This window comes from Convolutriloba macropyga, chromosome 9, assembly GCF_964194025.1.
Source record: "Convolutriloba macropyga chromosome 9, txConMacr16.3, whole genome shotgun sequence".
NCBI classification, from domain to species: Eukaryota; Metazoa; Xenacoelomorpha; order Acoela; family Convolutidae; genus Convolutriloba; species Convolutriloba macropyga.
In genome coordinates, this window is record NC_134476.1 from 41,080,298 (window position 1) to 41,099,842 (window position 19,545).

Here is a 19,545-nt window from a genome sequence, read left to right on the forward strand (position 1 = left end):
TATTTTTTCCATTTCTTTTACGGATTGAGTGAAGTTTTGACTGCTACAAACAAGTTGTCTTCTATAAATTTTGACACAAAATTGTGATGTTTTATTCATTATTTCTCAACTTTGTACTATTTTCATGGTCTATGAAAGACTCGAATTTTTTTGTGATCTTTTTGTAGGTTTTCTAATAATGGTTATACCTTCTTATGAAAGAGAGCAAGTAATTTAGGCTGTCAAAAAATTTTCTCTAAGTGAGTAATTATTTTGTTCAGGTGGCGCCCAACTGGTCAATGTAGACTAAGGCACTAAGATTTAGGTTTGTTTATAGCGTTTTGAAATTTTTTGATAAAGGGAATTTAACGCGAATTTGGGATTTTTCAACTTTTTTGTGGATTTTTAGGCTTTTCTGGCGATTTTGTACTTTTCTATCTGTTGAACTTGTGTTGATTTTTTGGTAACTGAATTGAAATCTAATGCTTGCTGGCACTGTCTGAAGCGCTTTGTTTCCTTGTTACAGAATCTTATAAATGAAGTTTGATCCAAAATATAGAACAGGTGTCGGATAGACTGGAGTTCCGGTTGCATGATGCAATTTTTTGTATTTTTTTGTGAATTCGTACTATATGAAGATTGAAAGTTTGTGTTATTTTGTCTGGATAATTGGATAGCTTGCTCAAGTAAGTGGATTCCCTCATATGTTCTAGAGATGACAGCTATGTCACAGGCTATGTTTTTAAAATCGGTTGAGTTGTTCTGAAACGGGAAAATCAGTGCCTTACGTGCAACAAATTGTAATTTTCTTTTGTCGCGTTTAGATAGTTAGATAGTGGCGTTTTTATTTATACCAATGATCGAAAGAGTGCGAGAACGTAGGTGTAAAAAAATGTACGCTAAGCCATGTTCAATGACTTGCTACTATAATTTTTTGAAGAATTTTGTGCAGCTGTCTTTGACGCTACAGTTGATACAATGAATTTAGAATTTGATCCACGAACAGTAAGATTAGAAAATTTGTTTCGTATATTTTTTCTTTTACTGATTGGCTACGTTATTACTTGTTCTGTAACTTGGGGAGGAGGTACTAAGGGGTGTGCGGAAAGGACATGGCTTTCGTCTGCAAACGAGAAGCTGTTTTGTTGCAGGTATATCAGTTCCTAGCATTGCACCTGTCCGAGTCACAGCGGTTCCAATTGAAAGTGAAGCTGATGACGGAAGTGTTTGGCTTCTATGTCCAGAGTGAACAGCCAGTGGATGCAGAGTTTGACTTCATAATGTCAGATGTGCTCAAACTCATGACACTCAAGGTAATCTTCCACTGGATAAGTAAAGAACTCGTGGTTAAGTAAAGAATGCAGTCAAAGCTGAAATTGAAGAATTTTTGCTTCCAGGATATTTTTTGTTCAACAAATGAACTTTGAATTCATGCTTGTAGATAAATGTAAATTAGACTACTGCTTTTCGACGTTATTAATTGGTTGGTACGACGCCGAGGCAGAGTAAAACCATTAAAATGTGTCAAAATGCGGTATAATGTGCTTAACTTAAAATTGGGTGTTTTTCTTGCATGCGTTACTGCAGCTGTGCTACGAAGCAAAAGTACGGTCTTGAATGACTGTGATCGCAATTTTTTCAAAACCTCTAGTGAAATCGAATTTCGCTAAATTTCTGATATGTCCTGTTTATTATAGCTGCGAAGCTTGCGGTGCTCTTGGTTTTTTTACAATTCAAAGAATTTGAATTGTATTGGGGCGCTGTCTTTTTTTTTAAGATCTGTTCACACATTTTCATGATTTTTGAAGTCAAATTGGAGTAGTGATTTTGGTCACGCCGAAACAGGAAATGGAGCGAAAAAGCGAGTGGTTTTGCGGCGTGAATTTTTTTCGCTCTAATTTTTAAGTAGAGTGAGAAAACGGTGTTTGAACAAAAATTCGGTTTCTCGGTAGTGGTTTTTTGTTCACATGCGGCAATTTCACTCTAATTTTTACTGTTTTTTCGATTTTCTGGATTGGATTTTTTTCTAGATGGTTTTCCCAATCCATTCACAGCTCATTCTAGGCCTTGTTTTTAGTTTGAATTAAATTTTCATTTCTCGCTAGTGGTTTTTTTGTTCACATGCGGCATTTTGACATTTATTTTGTTTTTTCTTATTTTTTATCTGATTTTTTTAAAAATGGTTTTCTCAATTCACTCATAGTCCATTCTAGGTCTAGTTTTTCTGTTTAGTCAATTAAAATTCTTTGAATTGTACGTCAGGACTTGTCCTGCTATGTTTTTTTTGTTTCGTCGTCTGACGCTCTTTTTTCGTTTTACATTTGTTCACACAGCAAAGCTGAAAAGGTCATTTTCTGAATGACTTCTTCCTCTCACTAACGGCATTTGCGCGCGTGACGTCATTTCTCGCTCGCTTTAGCGAAACTTTTTAGGTTATTTGTGTGATTAGATTTTGATCATACGTGACTTACCTCACTCAATAAAATGACTTTTGCACTTTAAAACTTAAGTTTAAATTGAATTTGTTTAGGGACAAAGGAACTCATTTTTGCAGTAAAGGTCCCTAATAAGAGGCTTCTGCGGAATGAATTTTAACAAGCTTTATTAATTTATCGCTGAATGTTTTTTACCTAGTTTTTTTGAGCGGCGTCAATTTTTTTTGTCAATTTAGATCTTTATCTGTTTCTATCTCTATTATGTGGCACGCAGGTCTATTATTTCGCAGCTATTCCGGCCATCTGCCGGCTATGTTTTTGTTTCTTAATTTTTGCTTTGCAGTCGCAGTATTTAAAATGTAAGCTCCCGGAGTGTGAACGTTTAAATAATATGCTGTGATTAATAGTCGCCGTCAGCCTATCAGCGGCTATTTTTTAGGTGCAATCATTTTACAATTCAAAAAATTTGAATTGTATTGGGGCGCTGTCTTTTTTAAAATCCAACAATTGGATTGTATTGCTGCTCTGTCTTTTTATTTTTTTTGTAAGATATTTTCATAAGTTTTTCCATGACTTTTAAAACGGGTTAAACAGGTAAAATTCAGCGGGTATCAAATTTCATTTGAGGTCTTAGATGACTTAAGTAGTCCTTCAATTGCTTAGGGTGGTGCAGCTGCTGGGAAGGACGTAATTCAAGGTAAAAGGTCGGTTTTAGGAGCTTTTGAGCCCAAAATGGTTAGCATTTTTCAGGTTTTTTTGCTCGACCAGTTCTAAATTGACGTTTCTAATAGTTGATTAACTTTTTTTGCGACAAGTAATTACTTTTTATGATCATTTTCTGCGGTGTGTGTTTTGGTTCTGCAAACAAACTTGCAAAATAATACTAATTCTTGCAACTTTTTCAAGTTTTTTTTAGTGTTTTTCTGCCCCTGGCGCAAAGGAAACGCCTCTTCTCAGGTTATTGCATAGTTTTGGGTGGTAATGGAATGGTTTTCAGCATTACAATATCACGAATTTTAGCAATTTGTTGATAAAACTTATTTTTTTTCTAAATTTCATAATTTTTTTAAAATGGTCATATGTTGAGTTTTCAGTTTCCGGGGCAAAGGAAACTGCTCTTAGGTTATTGCATGGCTTTGTTTGCAATTGAATGGTTTTAACAGTTTAATATCACGAATTTTGCGCGTGATCAACCCCTTTCACGTTTGCCTAGATTAATGGTGTATATTTAAGTGGATGAAATTTGACCTTCAGGATAAAAGCATTAAATTTTTTAGGTTGTTTGATTTTTCTAATTTCTCCTATTTATAGCAACGGTTGGGTATGATTTTTTTCTGTTTAATTTAATTGTTTTAGTTTCTCCAATTTTGGGACTGTTTGCCTTTTTGGCTGCCATTGTTCATCAAATGATCTGCGGGTCAGATGCAATAATTTGCTTTCAACTCTGGATTGTATTTCAGGACTTGTCCTGCTATATTTCTTTAAAGACCTGTTCACACATTTTCATGATTTTTGAAATCAATGTGGAGTAATAATTTTGTGCACGCCGAAACAGGAAGTGGAGCGAAAAGGCGAGTGGTTTTGAGGCGTGAAATTTTTTCACTCGAATATTCAAGTAGGGTAAGAAATCGGTGTTTGAACAAAAATTTGCTTTCTAGTGGTTTTTTTTTTTCACATGCGGCAATTTCATTTTGATTTTTACTGTTTTTTTTATTTTTGATCGGAGTTTTTCTAAATGACGTTTTCCTAATCCTTTTGTAGTTCATTCTAGGCCTAGTTTTTTTGTTTAAACAATTTTCCTATTCTCGCTATTGATTTTCTGTTCACGCTCGGACTTTTGACTTTGATTTTCTGTTTTTTTATCTGATTTTTTTGGAAATGGTTTTCACAATCCAATCATCGTTCTAGGTTTAGTTTTTCGTTTAGTCAATAAAAATTCTTTGAACTGTACGTCAGGACTTGTCCTGCTGTGTTTTTATTGTTCGCTATACTTTTTAAGCACGTTTTTTGTTTTACATAAGTACATATAAGTTCACGATTGTGTTCTGACTTACCTGACTCACTCATTTTTCTGACCTACCTCACTCATTTTTAGGTTTCTCTAACATCTAGAGCCAAGGAACCTCGTCTATAGTTTGATAATAGGTTACTGCATAATTTTCAGGAGTATTTGAATGTTTTTCAAGATTTTAATATCACGAATAAAGCATTTTTAAAAGAAAAACTTTTTTTTGGAAAAAAAGAAAAACAATTTTTTTGGAAAAATTTTAATTGAGTTTGTCTTTCCCCAGTGGCCAGTGAACTTCCTATAAAGTTTGCTATTATGTTACTGTATAGTTTCTAATGGCAATGAAATTTTTTAATATTTTTTAATATCGCGAATTTTAGTAATTTTGTTTGAAACTTTACTGCATAGTAGGTTACTGCATAGTTGGTAGAGGTAATAGAATGGTTATCTATGTTTTAGTAACACGAGTTCTAGCATTTTTCTGATAATTTTTTTTCAAATTTTCCTTCCAAATTCATATCATGTTCCGAGTTTATCAATCTTTATGAGTCAGTGAAACTTTAAGGCTTGAAATAGGGATACTGGATAGTCTCTTGAGACAATTAAATGGTTAGGAAGATATTAATCGTTCGAATTTAAGCAAGATTTTGTTAAAAATTGTAATTGTTTTAAAAATTTTTTGAATTTGTCATTTTTGAGTGTAACGACTTTTACTGACCCCTTTTTAAATTTTATGGAACTCCAGAGATAGAACATGGTTTCTAACATTTTTTTCTGCAAAATCTAGAAACCTCTTGTCATTTGTTATATTTATCGAGTTTAATTACTTTTAATGACAAATAAACTTCTTTCAAGATTTTTGCGTGAAGTTATGAGTATATTGAATTGTATCATATTTGGCCTTCGGTGTAAAAGTTTCAAGATATTTAGCAGTGATTATTTTTTGTTTAGTTTGTTTGATTTTTTTAGTTTCTCAACTTTGCTGATTTTTTTCTTTTAGACTGGGGTTGTTCAATTGATCTGCTGGTCAGGTACATTAGTTTTCACTCTCTCGTTCAATTATTTGGATTGTTTTTCGGGACTTCTTCTGCTGTGTTTTTTTTAAATGGCTTTACATTTTGATCACTCTTTTGGTTTTACATATGTCACTGAAACTTCATATTAATTTTTTTGACACTTAAGTGCAGTTTTCATCTCTTATTTTTTTCTTTCTGTTTCAATCCCAGCGTGAGTCAAGTGGTTCAACGGCGGCTCTTCTCCGTCAATTTGCTGACAATGTCAAATTTTTTCGCGCATTGAATTACGTAATTTAGTGACAGCGGTCAAAATTCAAAAGAGTAAAATCAAAAGACACCGGAGAAACATAAAGCACGGCCATTAAGTCATAGAGCGTTAGGTTATCAAAGTTCATTAATAGCCGCGTCCTCAATTCCAGGCGGCTATTATAGCGCTCTTAAATTTTTGACAATTCAAAGAATTTGAATTGTATTGGTGCGCTGTGTTTTTTTTTAAGATGTGTTCACATATTTTTCAATGACTGATCTTTCAAAACGGGATAAACAGGTGAAGCCCAGCGGGCTTTAAGTTTCATTAGAGGCCCAAAGTGGACGTTTGTAGTCCTTCAAGTGCTTAAAGTGTTGCAGCTGCTGGGATGGCCTCAATTCAAGGTTGAAAGGTCATTTTTAGGAGTTTATGGGCTCAAAATGGTGCAATTTTTCATGTTCTTTTTTGTGATTTTTTCAAGTTTTTTGCTTCATTAGTCTTTGGTTGAAGTTTTTAAAAGTTGATGAAGGCCTTTTGCGAGACAAATGTACTTGTTATGACCATTTTATGAGCTATATGTTTTGGTACTACAACCACAAACGCACAAAATGATACTAGTTTTTTCAAGTTTTTTGAAAATTTTTGTCATTTTTTCCCTTTTCCCAGCTTCAGGGGCCAGGGAATCTTCTTTAAGGTTTGATAATAGGGCACTGTATAGTTTATGGTAATAATGGAGTAGTTTTCAACATTTTAATGTCTCGAATTTTTGCATTTTTTTTGATAAAATCTGCAATTTTTTTGAGGTTTCCTAAAGTTTTTGTCAATTTTTGATAATTGTCCATTCTCAAGTGCCAGGAAACCTATTCCACGGTCTGAAAAAAGTTACTGTATAGTTGTGAGTTTCAATGGATTTGTTTCCAACATTTTAACCTTTCGAATTTTGAAAATTTTCTGATAAAACTTTTTTATTTGTTTTATCAAAGTTTTATCAATGATTATATATTTGTTTAGTTTGTTTGATTGTTTGTTTCTCAAATTTTTGAGATGATTTTGTTTGTGTTTTGGCTGGCATCGTTGAATTGATCTGCTGGTCAGGTAGAGTAATTCTATGTTTTTCATTCAATTCTTTGAATTGTATTTCAGGACTTGTCCTGCTATGTTTTTTACTTCGTCTAACAGATTTGTGTTTCGTTTTACCTTGACTTCTTGGAATTGACTTTTTCAATGACTTACCTCGCTCAAAAAATTGACTTCTGAACTCACTTATGGAACTTTCTAAGTTTTATGAACATTTATTTCTTAAAGTCCAATAGTGTGCATCTAAGTAGTGCCAAACATATATGCCCTAATTCTTGATTATTAGACTCTTGAGTTTTTGATTTCGAATATTAATATTGGGATCTTCTCCGTTTATGCCCCCAGTACGTTATGCGCCTCCCAGTTACAGAGCACGTGCCATTACATAGTAAGTCATTGTGTAAAAATTATTGCACGTGCATCTGAGGGGTGCAAATAATATGCGCTCACTAAGCTGAGGGGGCACAAACGGAAAAGATTCTAATTTTGAAAAGCCTTATTAGGGCTTTCTCCTTAGAGCTTATGTGTCGCATAAAGATGACAGTCCAAAGTTAACCCAAAAACTCTACTGCTAGTGGTCTATTAACGGACTGGTGGTCGATCTGTCTATCTAATCTCTTTAGTTGTTTCATTTCATGGAAGGCCCCAAGCGTCTATCGTTGCTGTTTTCCGGCAATCTGCTGGCTCTGTTTAACCCAATTGCTAGCTAACATTAGAGTTATGCTTATTAGCCTTCAGTTTTGAAGCTGATATAACTGTAATTTTAGAATATGTAGAACCAAATTTGAACTCTTCGATACTTAGAAAAATGACTCTTTTGTTTTGTCTCATTTTTTTTTCTTTTTCTACATTAATCCCAATGTGCGTCAATCCCAACGGCGGGTATTGTCCGGAAATGTGCCAGCTTTGTTTTGTTTGTACGGACATTGTTTTAATCAATTGCGTAGTGTTTTTTAATTTGTTCATTCATGTTGGTTTTGTTTTATGCTCTGTTTACTGTCGATGTTTGTTTTTCTAAAGATGCTGATAATCAGGTCTTAAGTTTCCAACTTTTTGGATTGCTATTCAGGGCTTCGGTTTTTACAAGCCACATTTTTAGTGCTTGACTACTGACTTACCTCACTAAATGTATATTAATAGCCGCGTACTCAATTCCAGGCGGCTATTATAGCGCTCCTAATTTTTTTTTACTTCGCTAACAGATTTTTGTTTTGTCTTACCCTGACTTGTTGGAATTGACTTTTTCAATTACTAACCTCACTCAAAAAAGTGACTTCTGAACTCACTTATGGAACTTTAAATTTTATGAACATTTACTTGTTAAAGGTCAGTAGTGTGCATCTATGTAGTGCCAAACATATATGCCCTAATTCATGATTATTAGAGTTTTTGATTTTGAATAATATTTTTGTGATCTCCGTTTGTGCCGCCAGTACGTTATGCGCCCCCGGTTACAGAGCACGTGACATTACATAGTAAGTCATTATGTAAAAAATAATGCGCGTGCATAGGAGGGGTGCAAATAATATGCGCCCACTAAGCTGAGGGGGCACAACTGGAAGAGATCCTAATTTTGAAAAGCCCTATTAGGGATTTCTCCTGATAGAGTTTATGTATCTCGTAAAAATTACAGTCCAAAGCTAACCCAAAAAGTCTAGTGGTCTATTAAAGGACTGCTGGTTGATCTGTCTATCTAATCTCTTTAGTTGTTTCAATTCATGGAAGGCCCCAAACGTCTATCGCGGCTATTTTCCGGCAATCTGCCGGCTATGTTTAAATATTTTATTCATTGAATTATGCATTGTTTTGAATAGAGTCACGGTCAAAACAACGGTCAAAAGAAACGGGATAAGCCGATGAAGACGGGACATAAAGACTTAAATTTTAAATACTTAGTTTATTAAGCTAGCGAAGTTCCTTAGAGTATACCGCTAACTAGTATTAGTATTACGTTTGTTGTCTTGACTATAGAATGCATTCAAATAAAGCCTCGAAATATAGTGAATTGGCAAGGGCGATCAATATAAACGGGATAGACCGATAAAGCCCGGTCCTTAAGCAATAGTGTTTCAGATTATCGGGGTTTATTAGAGCAGTTCGTAGCCGGCATTAATATTAAGCCTTATATACCTCAGTTGAGAAGCCGAATAAAAGTCTAGTTGTCTAATATAATTTAGGTGAACGCAAAGAAAGCCGAAGTAAAAGTAAGCCGACATAAAAACAAGCCGAAAGTTATGTAATAGTTATGTAATCTATCAGAAATAATACATTGTTAGCCATTAAAATCAACACTGCGCATACTATTACAGTACGTAATGTATTCCAATGCACCAAAGAAACAAAAATACGTCAACTTTCAGACAACTAGGGGTACGGGCCTCAGCGAACCGCTGTGCACTGCCATGCCTCTAATCCGCTGTGGGATATAATCCGGAAACCGCGGGCCGGTTATTGCGGTGAAGCGTGCCCACCGCCCGCCAGGGCCAACTTAAAATTCCGGTATCCCAAAATTTTTCGGCTTACTTGACCTGATGTTCAAATTCGGCATGCTTGCCTATCGGCTTACTTGACCGTCACCTATAATTTAAGCTTCTAAACAAATTAGAATACTTTCGATACTTGAAAAAAGTCAATTTGTAGCTTTCTTCTTTTTCTGTTTCAATTCCGATGGGCCTCAACGTGGTCAACGGCGGCTATTTTCTCCGGCTATGATTGATCATTTGAATTTCAGCGAGCAAATTGTGTGGGTGTGGACTCATGTGTTCAGTATTCAATTGACAAATGCTAAAAGTTTAGTTTCCTCAATGAGAGAAGTTAATTTAGAGAAGAATTATGGATAGATAATTTTCATTTATATCCAGCCCAACAAACCTAAGTGCGTAATACATTCAACATGTGAAATACTTCTTGTTATTAAAATGTATCAAGTATCGCTGAAGTTTCATATTCCAGATGGCCACTTATCTGAAAGAAAATATAGTCAATGGTAAATGTATTTTAAAATGTCTTTTAATAGTTGCTCACAATCTTTTTGAAAATGATAAGCAGCATATGCAATCATAAATTCCATTGTTCTCTAGGCAATGAAAACAGCCAGTGTTGCACGCGATACTCAGGGAGACACGTTTCTCGATGCGAGAGCCTCCAATTCTGCAAATGGGAGCGAAGAAACTTGCTCATCAGTGTCGAATGCCTCAAAATTGGCAGAGATGATTAGAGAGACAACCCTTGAAGTGTTTGTGCCCTTGATGCTGAATCTACGAGAGAAGTTGAAAAAGGAGAAGAAAGAGGCACTAGTTATGGATCTGCTTGGATTCTTCGGAGATCTGATAAAAGAGAACAAGAACGAGATCAGCCGCAGGTTCCACTCCCAGCAGGCTAAATCTGTTGAAAGCGAGGTCAGTTCTATTTTGACGCGTCGCTTCAGCAACACCTGGCTTACTTTTGATTTATTTTCATGTGTTTATAAGTTGGTGAGCTTTGGAGTGATTGGTTTAAATATTTAATCAAGAACGTTCTCAGTTAGGCTTCAGCTCTGACAATAAAATGAACGTGGTCGCCACACTAATTTGTTTTGCTAGTGAGAATCTATTATCCGCCTGAGAATAGTATGAGCTTTCACAATCGATTTTGAAATCTAGTTATCTTTCTGGTGGCCTTGGTTGAGAAGAATGGAATATAATTGAATGGTTTCTACATGTTAATAATTTACGGAGCATTGAGATGCTCTTTCAATGGAATATATTAATTTGACCCACTAGTCTCAACTCTTTTTTGGCCACACATCAACAATTGTTGGTACAAACCACACATTAGCTTGTTGCAACCCACAGCGACTTATTGAAAATGATCATTGTGTTTCGGAAAAAAGGAAAAAGTTACGAGATGTGTGTACATTTGTCTGTTATATATACTTGATGTGATTGCAGGTCAAGAGGAGTCAGTGTGTGCCCATTCGGCAGTACTACAAGAGACAGAGTTTGACCTCAACACTCGACTACTCAATTGGGTTGAATGTCACTGGAATGGGGGCTAGATTGACACCCACTTCCTCCTCTTTTGGAGGACCATTATCTGTCATCGGTAATCATCTATCGGAGAAATAACAACCGTTGCTTAACATATGGGTCAAATAATTAAGTAGCGCTTGATAAATACTATGAAGATGACAATGTCGATGCCTCTTGGGGAGTCGTTTGGTGCTCGGTTGGGGGGCGTCGACTTGCCTTCTTTCTAAGCTTTCTGGTCTGTTCTTTGACGTTTCTCAAAACCTTAGTCCTCAAAATTACCTTAATTCATTGTTGCCACGTGCCCTTTTTTGGTTTCAAATTCTTGTGTTATGAATCAATATCTTTTAGTTTACAACGATTATGACAATTTTGCGGTAAATATTCAGCGCCAATGAAAGAAGATTATCGATGTCGATAACATTCTGGGGGCCTGCCTAACCTAACCTGATTGGATTGGTTTCGGGAAAACATGTGCTAATCTCACAGCTGGGCGGGTAAGAAGACCTAGAGTGGTTTTTACTTCACAAGATCTAGCAGTATGGTCGGGGCCGGTGAACGTCCTTGTCACGCGTCCTAAGGGCCAAATTCCTCTCGGAGTCCACTCTTCCAGTACCCAAACAACATCGTTGACTTCAAGCTTTGATTCTGGGTTGGTCCACTTCCTTCGGGTGTTCAGGGTAGGCAAGTATTCTCGGACCAGCCTCTTCCGTATTGCTTCCAGTCGTTGTCTGATCTGCGTCCAACTTTTCGTCTTCAGTGAAGGGTTCTCGTTGAATACACAGGCTGGTATGTTAGGGAATGCTCGACCAATAAGGAAATGATTTGGCGTTAGTGGATCTTCGTCTTCGTTGTCGCTTCTGACGTGCGTCAAGGGGCGTGCATTAACTAAGCATTCTGCTTCGGCGAAAATGGTTATGAAGACGTCCCAAGTCAATTTGGCAGAACACAAATTCAAAAGAAGAGCTCGTTTTACTATCTGTACGAGCCTTTCCCACACGCCTCCAAAGTGAGGAGCAGAAGGGGGATTGAGGCGCCATTCAACTGACTGGTTCAGCAAGTTGTTCTTGATAAAGTCATGGTCCAACTGCAGATTTTGTCTTCTGATTTGTTTTCTGGCTCCCAGGAAGTTGCCTCCGTTATCACTGAGTAAGAGCCGTGGTTGTCCACGTCGAGCAATGAATCTGCGAATGGCTGTCATACAAGCTGATGTTGTCAGATCTTCTGTCACTTCAAGTGTACTGCTCGAGTCACTATATAAGCAGTTGAAAAGACAGATATAGGCCTTCTCTTCTTTGCCTCTTTGAATAACGGTGAAGGGCCCAATATAATCAAGTCCTTTATTCGTGAAGGTAACGGGTGATTCGTTTTCTGGAAATCGGGCATCAGGCAGATCTGCCATAGGTGGTTGAAGACCTTGTCCTTTAAAGCGTCGACATTCAAAGCACTTGTATGAAATGCTGCGTAAGGAGTCTCTTAGGCCAAAAACATAGTAACTTTGCTGTACAAAGTTTTTGACATACTCAGTTCCAAAGTGCATGCAGATTTCATGGCACTTCTCCAAGAATAGTCGGGCGATTGATTCCTTTGCGTTAAGAAAAATTGGATGCTTATATCCCAATGTACTTCTCTTTGTTCTGCCTCCAACTCTTAAAATATTATCTTCCAGAACGGGTGAGAGCGGCAGAAGTTTGTCTTTGGATGACAAATTCTTGTTTTAGTTCAAAAGAGCAATTGAGGGACCAAACGAATTCTGCTGTGATACTTGGATAAGGTGTTTCCTGGCTTTTTCGACGTCGTTGATGTTGATTGCTCTTTTGGATTTAGTTCGCAAGATTTTGATGAACCGAAACACTTGAGCTGTTGTTTTTAACAACTTCGTCCATTTTGAGAATTTTTTGGCTGCGACCACTGGTTGAATTGTTTGTAGCACCATTGTGGTGTTTGTCTTCCCGGTGTTGAGAAAAATGCTCCAGTTTTCTTTTGTTTCGAACAATAATGCTGGTGGGCTTAGCCAATGCTCTTTAATGTCAGCAGGAAGAACACCTCGAGAAACGTGATCGGCTGGATTGCTTTTCCCACTGATATGTCTCCAGCTGCTGGTTGGCGCTTGACTTTGAATTTCGCTTACTCGGTTGTCCACAAAAACTTTGAGTTTTTCTGAGTTTTTGATCCAACCCAGGACAGCCATGCTGTCACACCAAAATCTGGTATCCTTGAACTTTATAATATGTTGTTTCTTGATGAAGTGAGCTAAACGAGTTCCAAGGACGGCGGCTTGAAGCTCGAGTTTTGGGATACTTAGCTGCTTGATTGGAGCAACTTTGGCTTTGCTCATTAGGAAACAACAAGATACGCCGTGTTCAGAGATAATTCGGGCATAAGCAACGGCACCATAGGCTAGTTGAGAAGCATCCGTAAAAACGTGTAGTTCAAAGGTTTTGCTGGTCGCTACTTCTAGTGTGAGACATCGAGGGATTTCGATTGGGGGAGAGCACATGTAATTGTCTATTCAAGTTTGAATTGATTTACGCTTCCCATGCTAGACCCTCATTCCATAGCTCTTGTAGTATAATCTTCAGAGTGATGATTACGGGCGCTATAATCCCTAGTGGGTCAAAAAGGCATGCAATTAGAGAGAGTAGTTTTCGAACAGTGAAATTATCTGCGTTGGTATCGAACTTTAATGGTTTGTGATGGAAAAATTTGTCTGTTCATTTATTCCATTGAACACCAAGTACGCAGTGACAGTCCTTGCTGTTTTCATCACCATCGTTGACATTGTCTATTGCTTTTTGCTCATTGGAGACAAATTTTGTCGAGTTAAAGCCGGCTCTCATGAGGGTTTTCTTCAGCGACACTGCGGCTTTTTGTGCAATCTCCACCGTTTCGAAGGATTGTACGAAATCGTCCATGTAAATACTGTTTTTAACCAGATTTTCAGTCATTTGGTTCGGCCCAAAATCTGCTGCCGTTTTCTGGAGGACAAAAATGGCTGTTGATGGTGAGCGTCGAACGCCAAAAATGAGACTGGTGTACTGGAATTGCTCCAAGCTGTGATTGGTAGGCCACAGAAATCTCATTGAAGGCTGGTCTTTCTCAATTATACCTACTTGCATAAACATTGCCTCAATATTGGCGCTGATTGCAACTGGATTTTCTCTGAAGCGAAGCAGGAGACCAACCAGATTGTTGATCAGGTCGGGGCCTGTCAAAAGGTTACTGTTCAGAGAATTCCCTTTAAAAACGGATGCAGCATTTAAAACTCGCCGTACCTTTCCAGGCTTATTGGGGTTGGTGACTGGGTGATGTGTTAAATACCATACGCGGCTAGGGGCGATGATAGAGAAACTAACTGGTTTGACATATCCCTTCTCGATGTCTGTATCGAGTGTCTTCTGCTACATCTCTTTCAGGAGCTGATCTTTGCTTAGTTTCTTTTCGAGGCTTTGAATTTGTGCCTTGGCTACAGGGTAGTTGTTCTCCAAATTTACTTTTTCTTTCCAGAGGAGACCGAATTCGTACCTCTCGCCTTTGTGCCGCACTGTATCATTCAGTATTTCAAGTGCTCTGGTGTCCCCTTTCGATAGAGGCGTTTCATTTTCAACTTCCGTTCCCGATGAATCTATCTTCCAGGAGCTGGTTATATAATCTGCCAGAGGATCTTCTTCATTTGTTATGAGCGTCATTTCTCTGTCGAATGCTTCATAGCTAAGAGAAAGGAAGTTGGTTCTTTGTTGTTCCTAATGGCCGAATTTGATTGGACCAGTTATAGTCCAGCCTAACAGATTTCTGATTGCAAATGGCGTGTTTTTGGGTCCTTGTAATAACTCTCTTTCCAGGATGTACTGTGTTGCGTCAATTCCAAGTAATAATTGGATGCGATTGTTTTCCAGTTGGGGAAAACTGATGTGTTGCAAATGGTGATGTTTGCTGCAAACATCATTCAGTTCTGAAATGGGGGCATCATCAAAATGCCAATTGTTAATTGAATAAACGTAATTCAAGCGAAACAGTGGTTTGTTGCTGTTAAAGGGTCCAATGTCAAGTTGTACGAATTTGGCTTCCATTGAGGAATCACCAAAGGCTGTCGAAACGCTCAGGGTTGATTCTAGGCTTGGTTCGTGCTACATTGAGTTTGGTTACCATGGGATCGAAAACATAAGATATCGTGCTGCAGCTGTCAAGTAATGCATAACATTCGCAGGTTTCGTTGGGACCGTAAAGTTTAATGGGAACCATAGGAAGCTGATTTCTAATTTTTCGAGGGAAAACAGGCGTGTAGATTGGTGATTTTGTTTCGTTGCTGATCTCATCAAAGGACTCGCATAGTGGTAATTCGTGTTGAGTAGCGTTTGTTTTTTGCTCTAAGACATAATTGTTGTCATGTAGCATTGAGTTGTGTTTCCGTGAACAACGTCTGCAAGAGACTCTAGATGGACACGTTTTTGAGTTATGAGTTGAGCTAAGAGAATTCTAGCAAAGAGAATTCTTTTTGACTTAAGCATTACGTTCAGACGATGACATTTGCAGAAATTTTGGACACTTCCCTATGTAATGTTCTCCTTTATCAACCGGACAAATTGTATTTCTGTTTTGCTGAGACCTGTTTCTTTGGATTGAATGGTTGGTGAACAAAACTCGTGTTGTTGCTTTCAAATGTTTTAACTCTATTAGCGTTGTTGTGACGATGTTCGTTTGCGTTCTGGTTGTTATTGTTCGGGTTGTAGTTGTGGTGGATCTTGTTATGGCCGGATTGACTAAATTTTTGGTTTCCGTTTCTTTCTTCGTGCCTGAAATTAGATTTATGGTTTAATTTACCTCTATTGCGGTCGTTCTTGCTGTGATATCCGTCGTTCGTGTCGGTGCTGGAAAAGCTGTTGTCTTGTAGATGTTCACAGGCTCTAGCCTGTTTATCCATCCATATCGAGAGGTCTTCCAATCCGGGAAATGGACTTCCATTGTCGACTAGGTGTTCATTCCATTTCATTTTCAATGACCATGGTAGCTTATCCCGGGCAATCCGCACTAAATAGGTAGAGTTCAAGTCTGCGTAAAAACCATGTGCATTAAATGTCTGGACTAGTTTTCTCAGAAAAGAAGCGTAGCTTATCAATGTTACGTGGTCGCTTGCTTGTGGTCTGTGCCACAGTTCAAGTTCTTTGGTGAGGGCGGCAACAATGTGTTGAGGATTTCCAAAGCGTCTTTCAAGTTCCAATAAGGCATCATGATAGAATCCGGGGTTACAGAGATATCCCGAAATGGCTTCTTTTGCTGGTCCAACGACCAATGTTTCCAGGTAGCTCATTCTTTCGTTGTCAATGATGTCACGGTTTTGATGAATAGCTGAGGAAAACATGCAGGAGCAATCATTCCACTTCAGTGGGTCTCCGTCAAACTTTTGTTTTCGTATGTCTGGCAGCTTGACTGTGCGATAGTTGTTTCGAAAGAACGGCTGATGATGATAGCTGTCGGAATATTGTGGATGCGCGGTTTGCTGATTACGATTATTTCCATTGTGAATTGGTTGTTGGAGATCATTTACATTTTCCGAAGAGGATTGTTGAGGGTTTGTACAGATGTTAGGTTGAACGTATTGTTCTCGTGTCGTTGGCAGTTGCTGATGGAGGCCTGCTGGATGTAGCATCTGCTGAGCAAAATTACTGCTCTGGCAGTAATTTTGTTTGATTGAAGCCTTTTGTTGATTTTGACCAAAAATTTCAGGCAGGTTATTTGCGACACCATGTGAGTTGAGCGATTCCCTTTCCTTTCAGTTTATGAGATGCTGACTGCTGTGGCTCGGTTGAAAATGTGTATGGCTTTGCGCAGGAGGGATGTTTTGCTCAACACGATGATGAATTTGAGGAACATTTGCTTGGGGATTCATAATTGAAATATTCTGGTTGCTACTGAGGCTGCGGTTGGGTTGCGAATAGCAACAATGCTGGTTTAGCTCAATTTGAGTTGATAATGGGATCGATGTAGAGGGTTGGGTTGGGGTTGAGGATTTGCATTGAGATCGGCGTGTGATGCCGTTGAGATTTCTCTTGGTTGGCATGCAACGTTTTGACATTCCTGTAAGCTTGCCACCACCTCTGTGATTCCACCGTTCTCTTTCGGTAGAAAACAAGGTTCTGCTGTTTTTGATGGAATGTGTTATCGGATTCTCGTTGTTGCTGACTTTTCAGACCATTATGCGTCTTAGTTTGTAGCATTTTCTGCCTAGAAGGCAAATAGATTCCCTTAGGGTTTTGTGTGTAGTTGGGCTCCACTTCGTTGTTTCTTAGATTATTGGGAACAATGGAAATGGGATTTTCGTTTGTCCAGTCATGATCACCAGATCCGTCTATATGATTTACATCGTTTTTATCAGATTTATATTCTTGTGAAATGACGTTCTGAATTGGGAGAGCTGCTTATGGATCAAAAGCTGCTTCTCTTCCCGTGCATGCGCCCAATTTCGGTATGCTCCTGTTCCGCAAATCGTACTTGCCAATCGTTGTTGTTATTGTTTCAGTTTCTTTGGTTTGGATTTTCGTTCCTCCTGAGGATTCAGCAGTGTCTTTCGAAGAAAGGAGTATATTGTTTTGGTTGTCAAAATGCCTGCTTTCAGTGGATTTTTGCTGATTTTTTTCTCGAAGTGCTTGAAACAGCTGACATTCGACTTCTAAATGATGATCTGCTACTTGCTCTGGAGGTTTCTTTTCTCATGGAAATTTCGTGTTGCTTGACGATTTGCATAATTTCAATTTTCATTGTAGTGAGCTCTTCTGCCTCTTCAAGAGGTTCCAAGACTTGACTGCTTTCAGACTGGGCCATTGCGTCCACGATTTTTTCTGTTTGTTCGACATTTCGGATGAATTCCTGAAACGTCTGAGAAACTATTTCCGAATCAAGATTGTCTGATATTTGCCTCCTTATTTCGCCCTCAAGCAGTTGTGCGTTTTTAAAACGTTGGTGGAAAAGCTTGACAGTGCTCTTTATGCTTTGCTTGCTATTTCCGAATTTTGATTTTCTTGTTAGCGTCGTTTTCGATTTTTGTTGCTCTTTATATGTTTTGCTCTTATTGAGGGGTAGGTTCGTGCATGTAGAAACCTGAAATGTATTGGAGACTAAGGGCCAAATTGGTGACCTTAAGAGTTTGATATATGTCAATTTGGATGACGTTGGTGGACACCCGGATAGTTTTGTGGGAAATTTTGGGGTGAGCTTGGAGGGCACCTTGGGTTTCTTCGAGGGCCGAGAGAGATCAACTTGAGTGAACTCGGGGGCACTTTGGCGACCTTTGGGTTGGACTCTGGGTGACTTTTGAGGGCACTTTGGGTAACCTTGGGGGAGGTGACCTTTGGTTGACCTTTGGGGCACTTTGGGTGACGTTGGGGACCTTTATGGACTTGGGGGAACTCTGGGTGACCTTGGGGGATTCTGGGTGACCTTTGGGGGCACTTTGTGTGACCTTGGGGGGCCTTTTGTGACCTTGGGGAATACTCTGGGTGACCTTTGAGGGCACTTTGGGTGAACTTGGGGGACTCTGGTTGACCTTTAGGGGCACTTTGGGTGACCTTTGGGGGCACTTTTGTGACCTTGGGGGGCACTCTGGGTGACCTTGGGGGGCCTTGTGTGACCTTGGGGGTACTCTGGGTGACCTTTGGGGGATTCTGGGTGACTTTTGGGGGTACTTTGGGTGACGTTGGGGGCCCTTATGACCTTGGGGGGGGGGGGGTACTCTGGGTGACCTTTGGGGCACTTGGGTTGACGTTGCGGGCCCTTATATGACCTTGGGGGCACTCTGGGTGACCTTTGGGGCACTTTGGCTGACCTTTGGGGGCACTTTGGTTGACGTTGGGGGGCCCTTTTGTGACCTTGGGGGATACTCTGGGTGACCTTGAGGGGCTCTGGGTGATCTTTGGGCACACTTTGGATGACCTTTGGGACCAAAGATCGGCTGCTGTAGACTGGTTCTACTGGTGGAACGATGATCTCGGCTGGTTGAGGCTGCACAGATGTCCGATTGGCCGGATTGTGCCGACTGGCTGCTGGGGTGGTGTAGATGTTGACTACAGCTTGTTGGTTCCACTGGTGGAACGATGAAGTCGGCTGGTTGAGGCTGCATAGGAGTCCAGTTGGCCGGATTGCACTGGCTGGCTGCGGGGGTGGTGTAGATGTTGACTACAGCTTGCAGGTTCCACTGGCGGAACGACGAAGTCGGCAGGTTGAGGCTGCACAGGAGTCCGGTTGGCCGGATTGCACTGGCTGGCTACTGGTTTGGTGCAGATGTTGACTACAGCTTGTAGGTTCCACTGGTGGAACGACGAAGTCGGCTGGCTGAGGCTGCACAGATGCCCGGTTGGCCAGATTGTACCGACTGGCTGATGGGGTGGTATAGATGCTGACTACAGCTTGTAGGTTTCACTGGTGGAACGATGAAGTTGGCTGATTGAGGCTGCACAGGAGTCCAGTTGACCGGATTGCACTGGCTGGCTGCTGGGGTGGCGTAGATGTTGACTACAGCTTGCAAGTTCCACTGGTGGAACGATGAAGTCGGCTGGTTGCGGCTGCTCAGGAGTCCGGTTGGGCGGATTGCACTGGCTGGCTGCGGGGGTGGTGTAGATGTTGACTACAGCTTGCAAGTTCCACTGGCGGAACGATGAAGTCGGCAGGTTGAGGCTGCACAGGAGTCCAGTTGGCCGGATTGCACTGGCTGGCTGCTGGGGTGGTGTAGATGTTGACTAAAGCTTGCAAGTTCCACTGGTGGAACAATGATGTCGGCTGGTTG

General features: G+C 39.6%; 3 protein-coding genes across 3 annotated transcripts in view; 1 reads left to right on the forward strand and 2 right to left on the reverse strand.

The window, feature by feature from the left end:
* The window catches only part of LOC142345784 (condensin-2 complex subunit D3-like), a 127,046-nt gene extending 116,163 nt beyond the window's left edge, over window positions 1–10,883 (forward strand). The window contains exons 15-17 of the mRNA XM_075398130.1: window positions 1,131–1,292; window positions 9,843–10,160; window positions 10,692–10,883. Coding sequence (XP_075254245.1) covers window positions 1,131–1,292; window positions 9,843–10,160; window positions 10,692–10,868 — 657 coding nt within the window. The 3' untranslated portion in view covers window positions 10,869–10,883. The remainder of the gene's footprint in view (window positions 1–1,130; window positions 1,293–9,842; window positions 10,161–10,691) is intronic.
* Window positions 10,884–11,211: 328 nt separating this feature from the next.
* LOC142346227 (uncharacterized) lies at window positions 11,212–12,171 on the reverse strand. The gene has a single exon (XM_075398741.1). The coding sequence runs from the start codon at window positions 12,169–12,171 to the stop codon at window positions 11,212–11,214; it is 960 nt and encodes a 319-aa protein (XP_075254856.1).
* A 1,312-nt stretch (window positions 12,172–13,483) lies between these two features.
* LOC142346228 (uncharacterized) lies at window positions 13,484–14,458 on the reverse strand. The gene is made up of 2 exons (XM_075398743.1): window positions 14,175–14,458; window positions 13,484–13,991 (listed from the first exon to the last, which is right to left on the reverse strand). Exons 1-2 carry the CDS (start codon window positions 14,456–14,458, stop codon window positions 13,484–13,486), a joined length of 792 nt encoding a protein of 263 aa, XP_075254858.1.
* Between the last annotated feature and the right edge of the window lie 5,087 nt (window positions 14,459–19,545).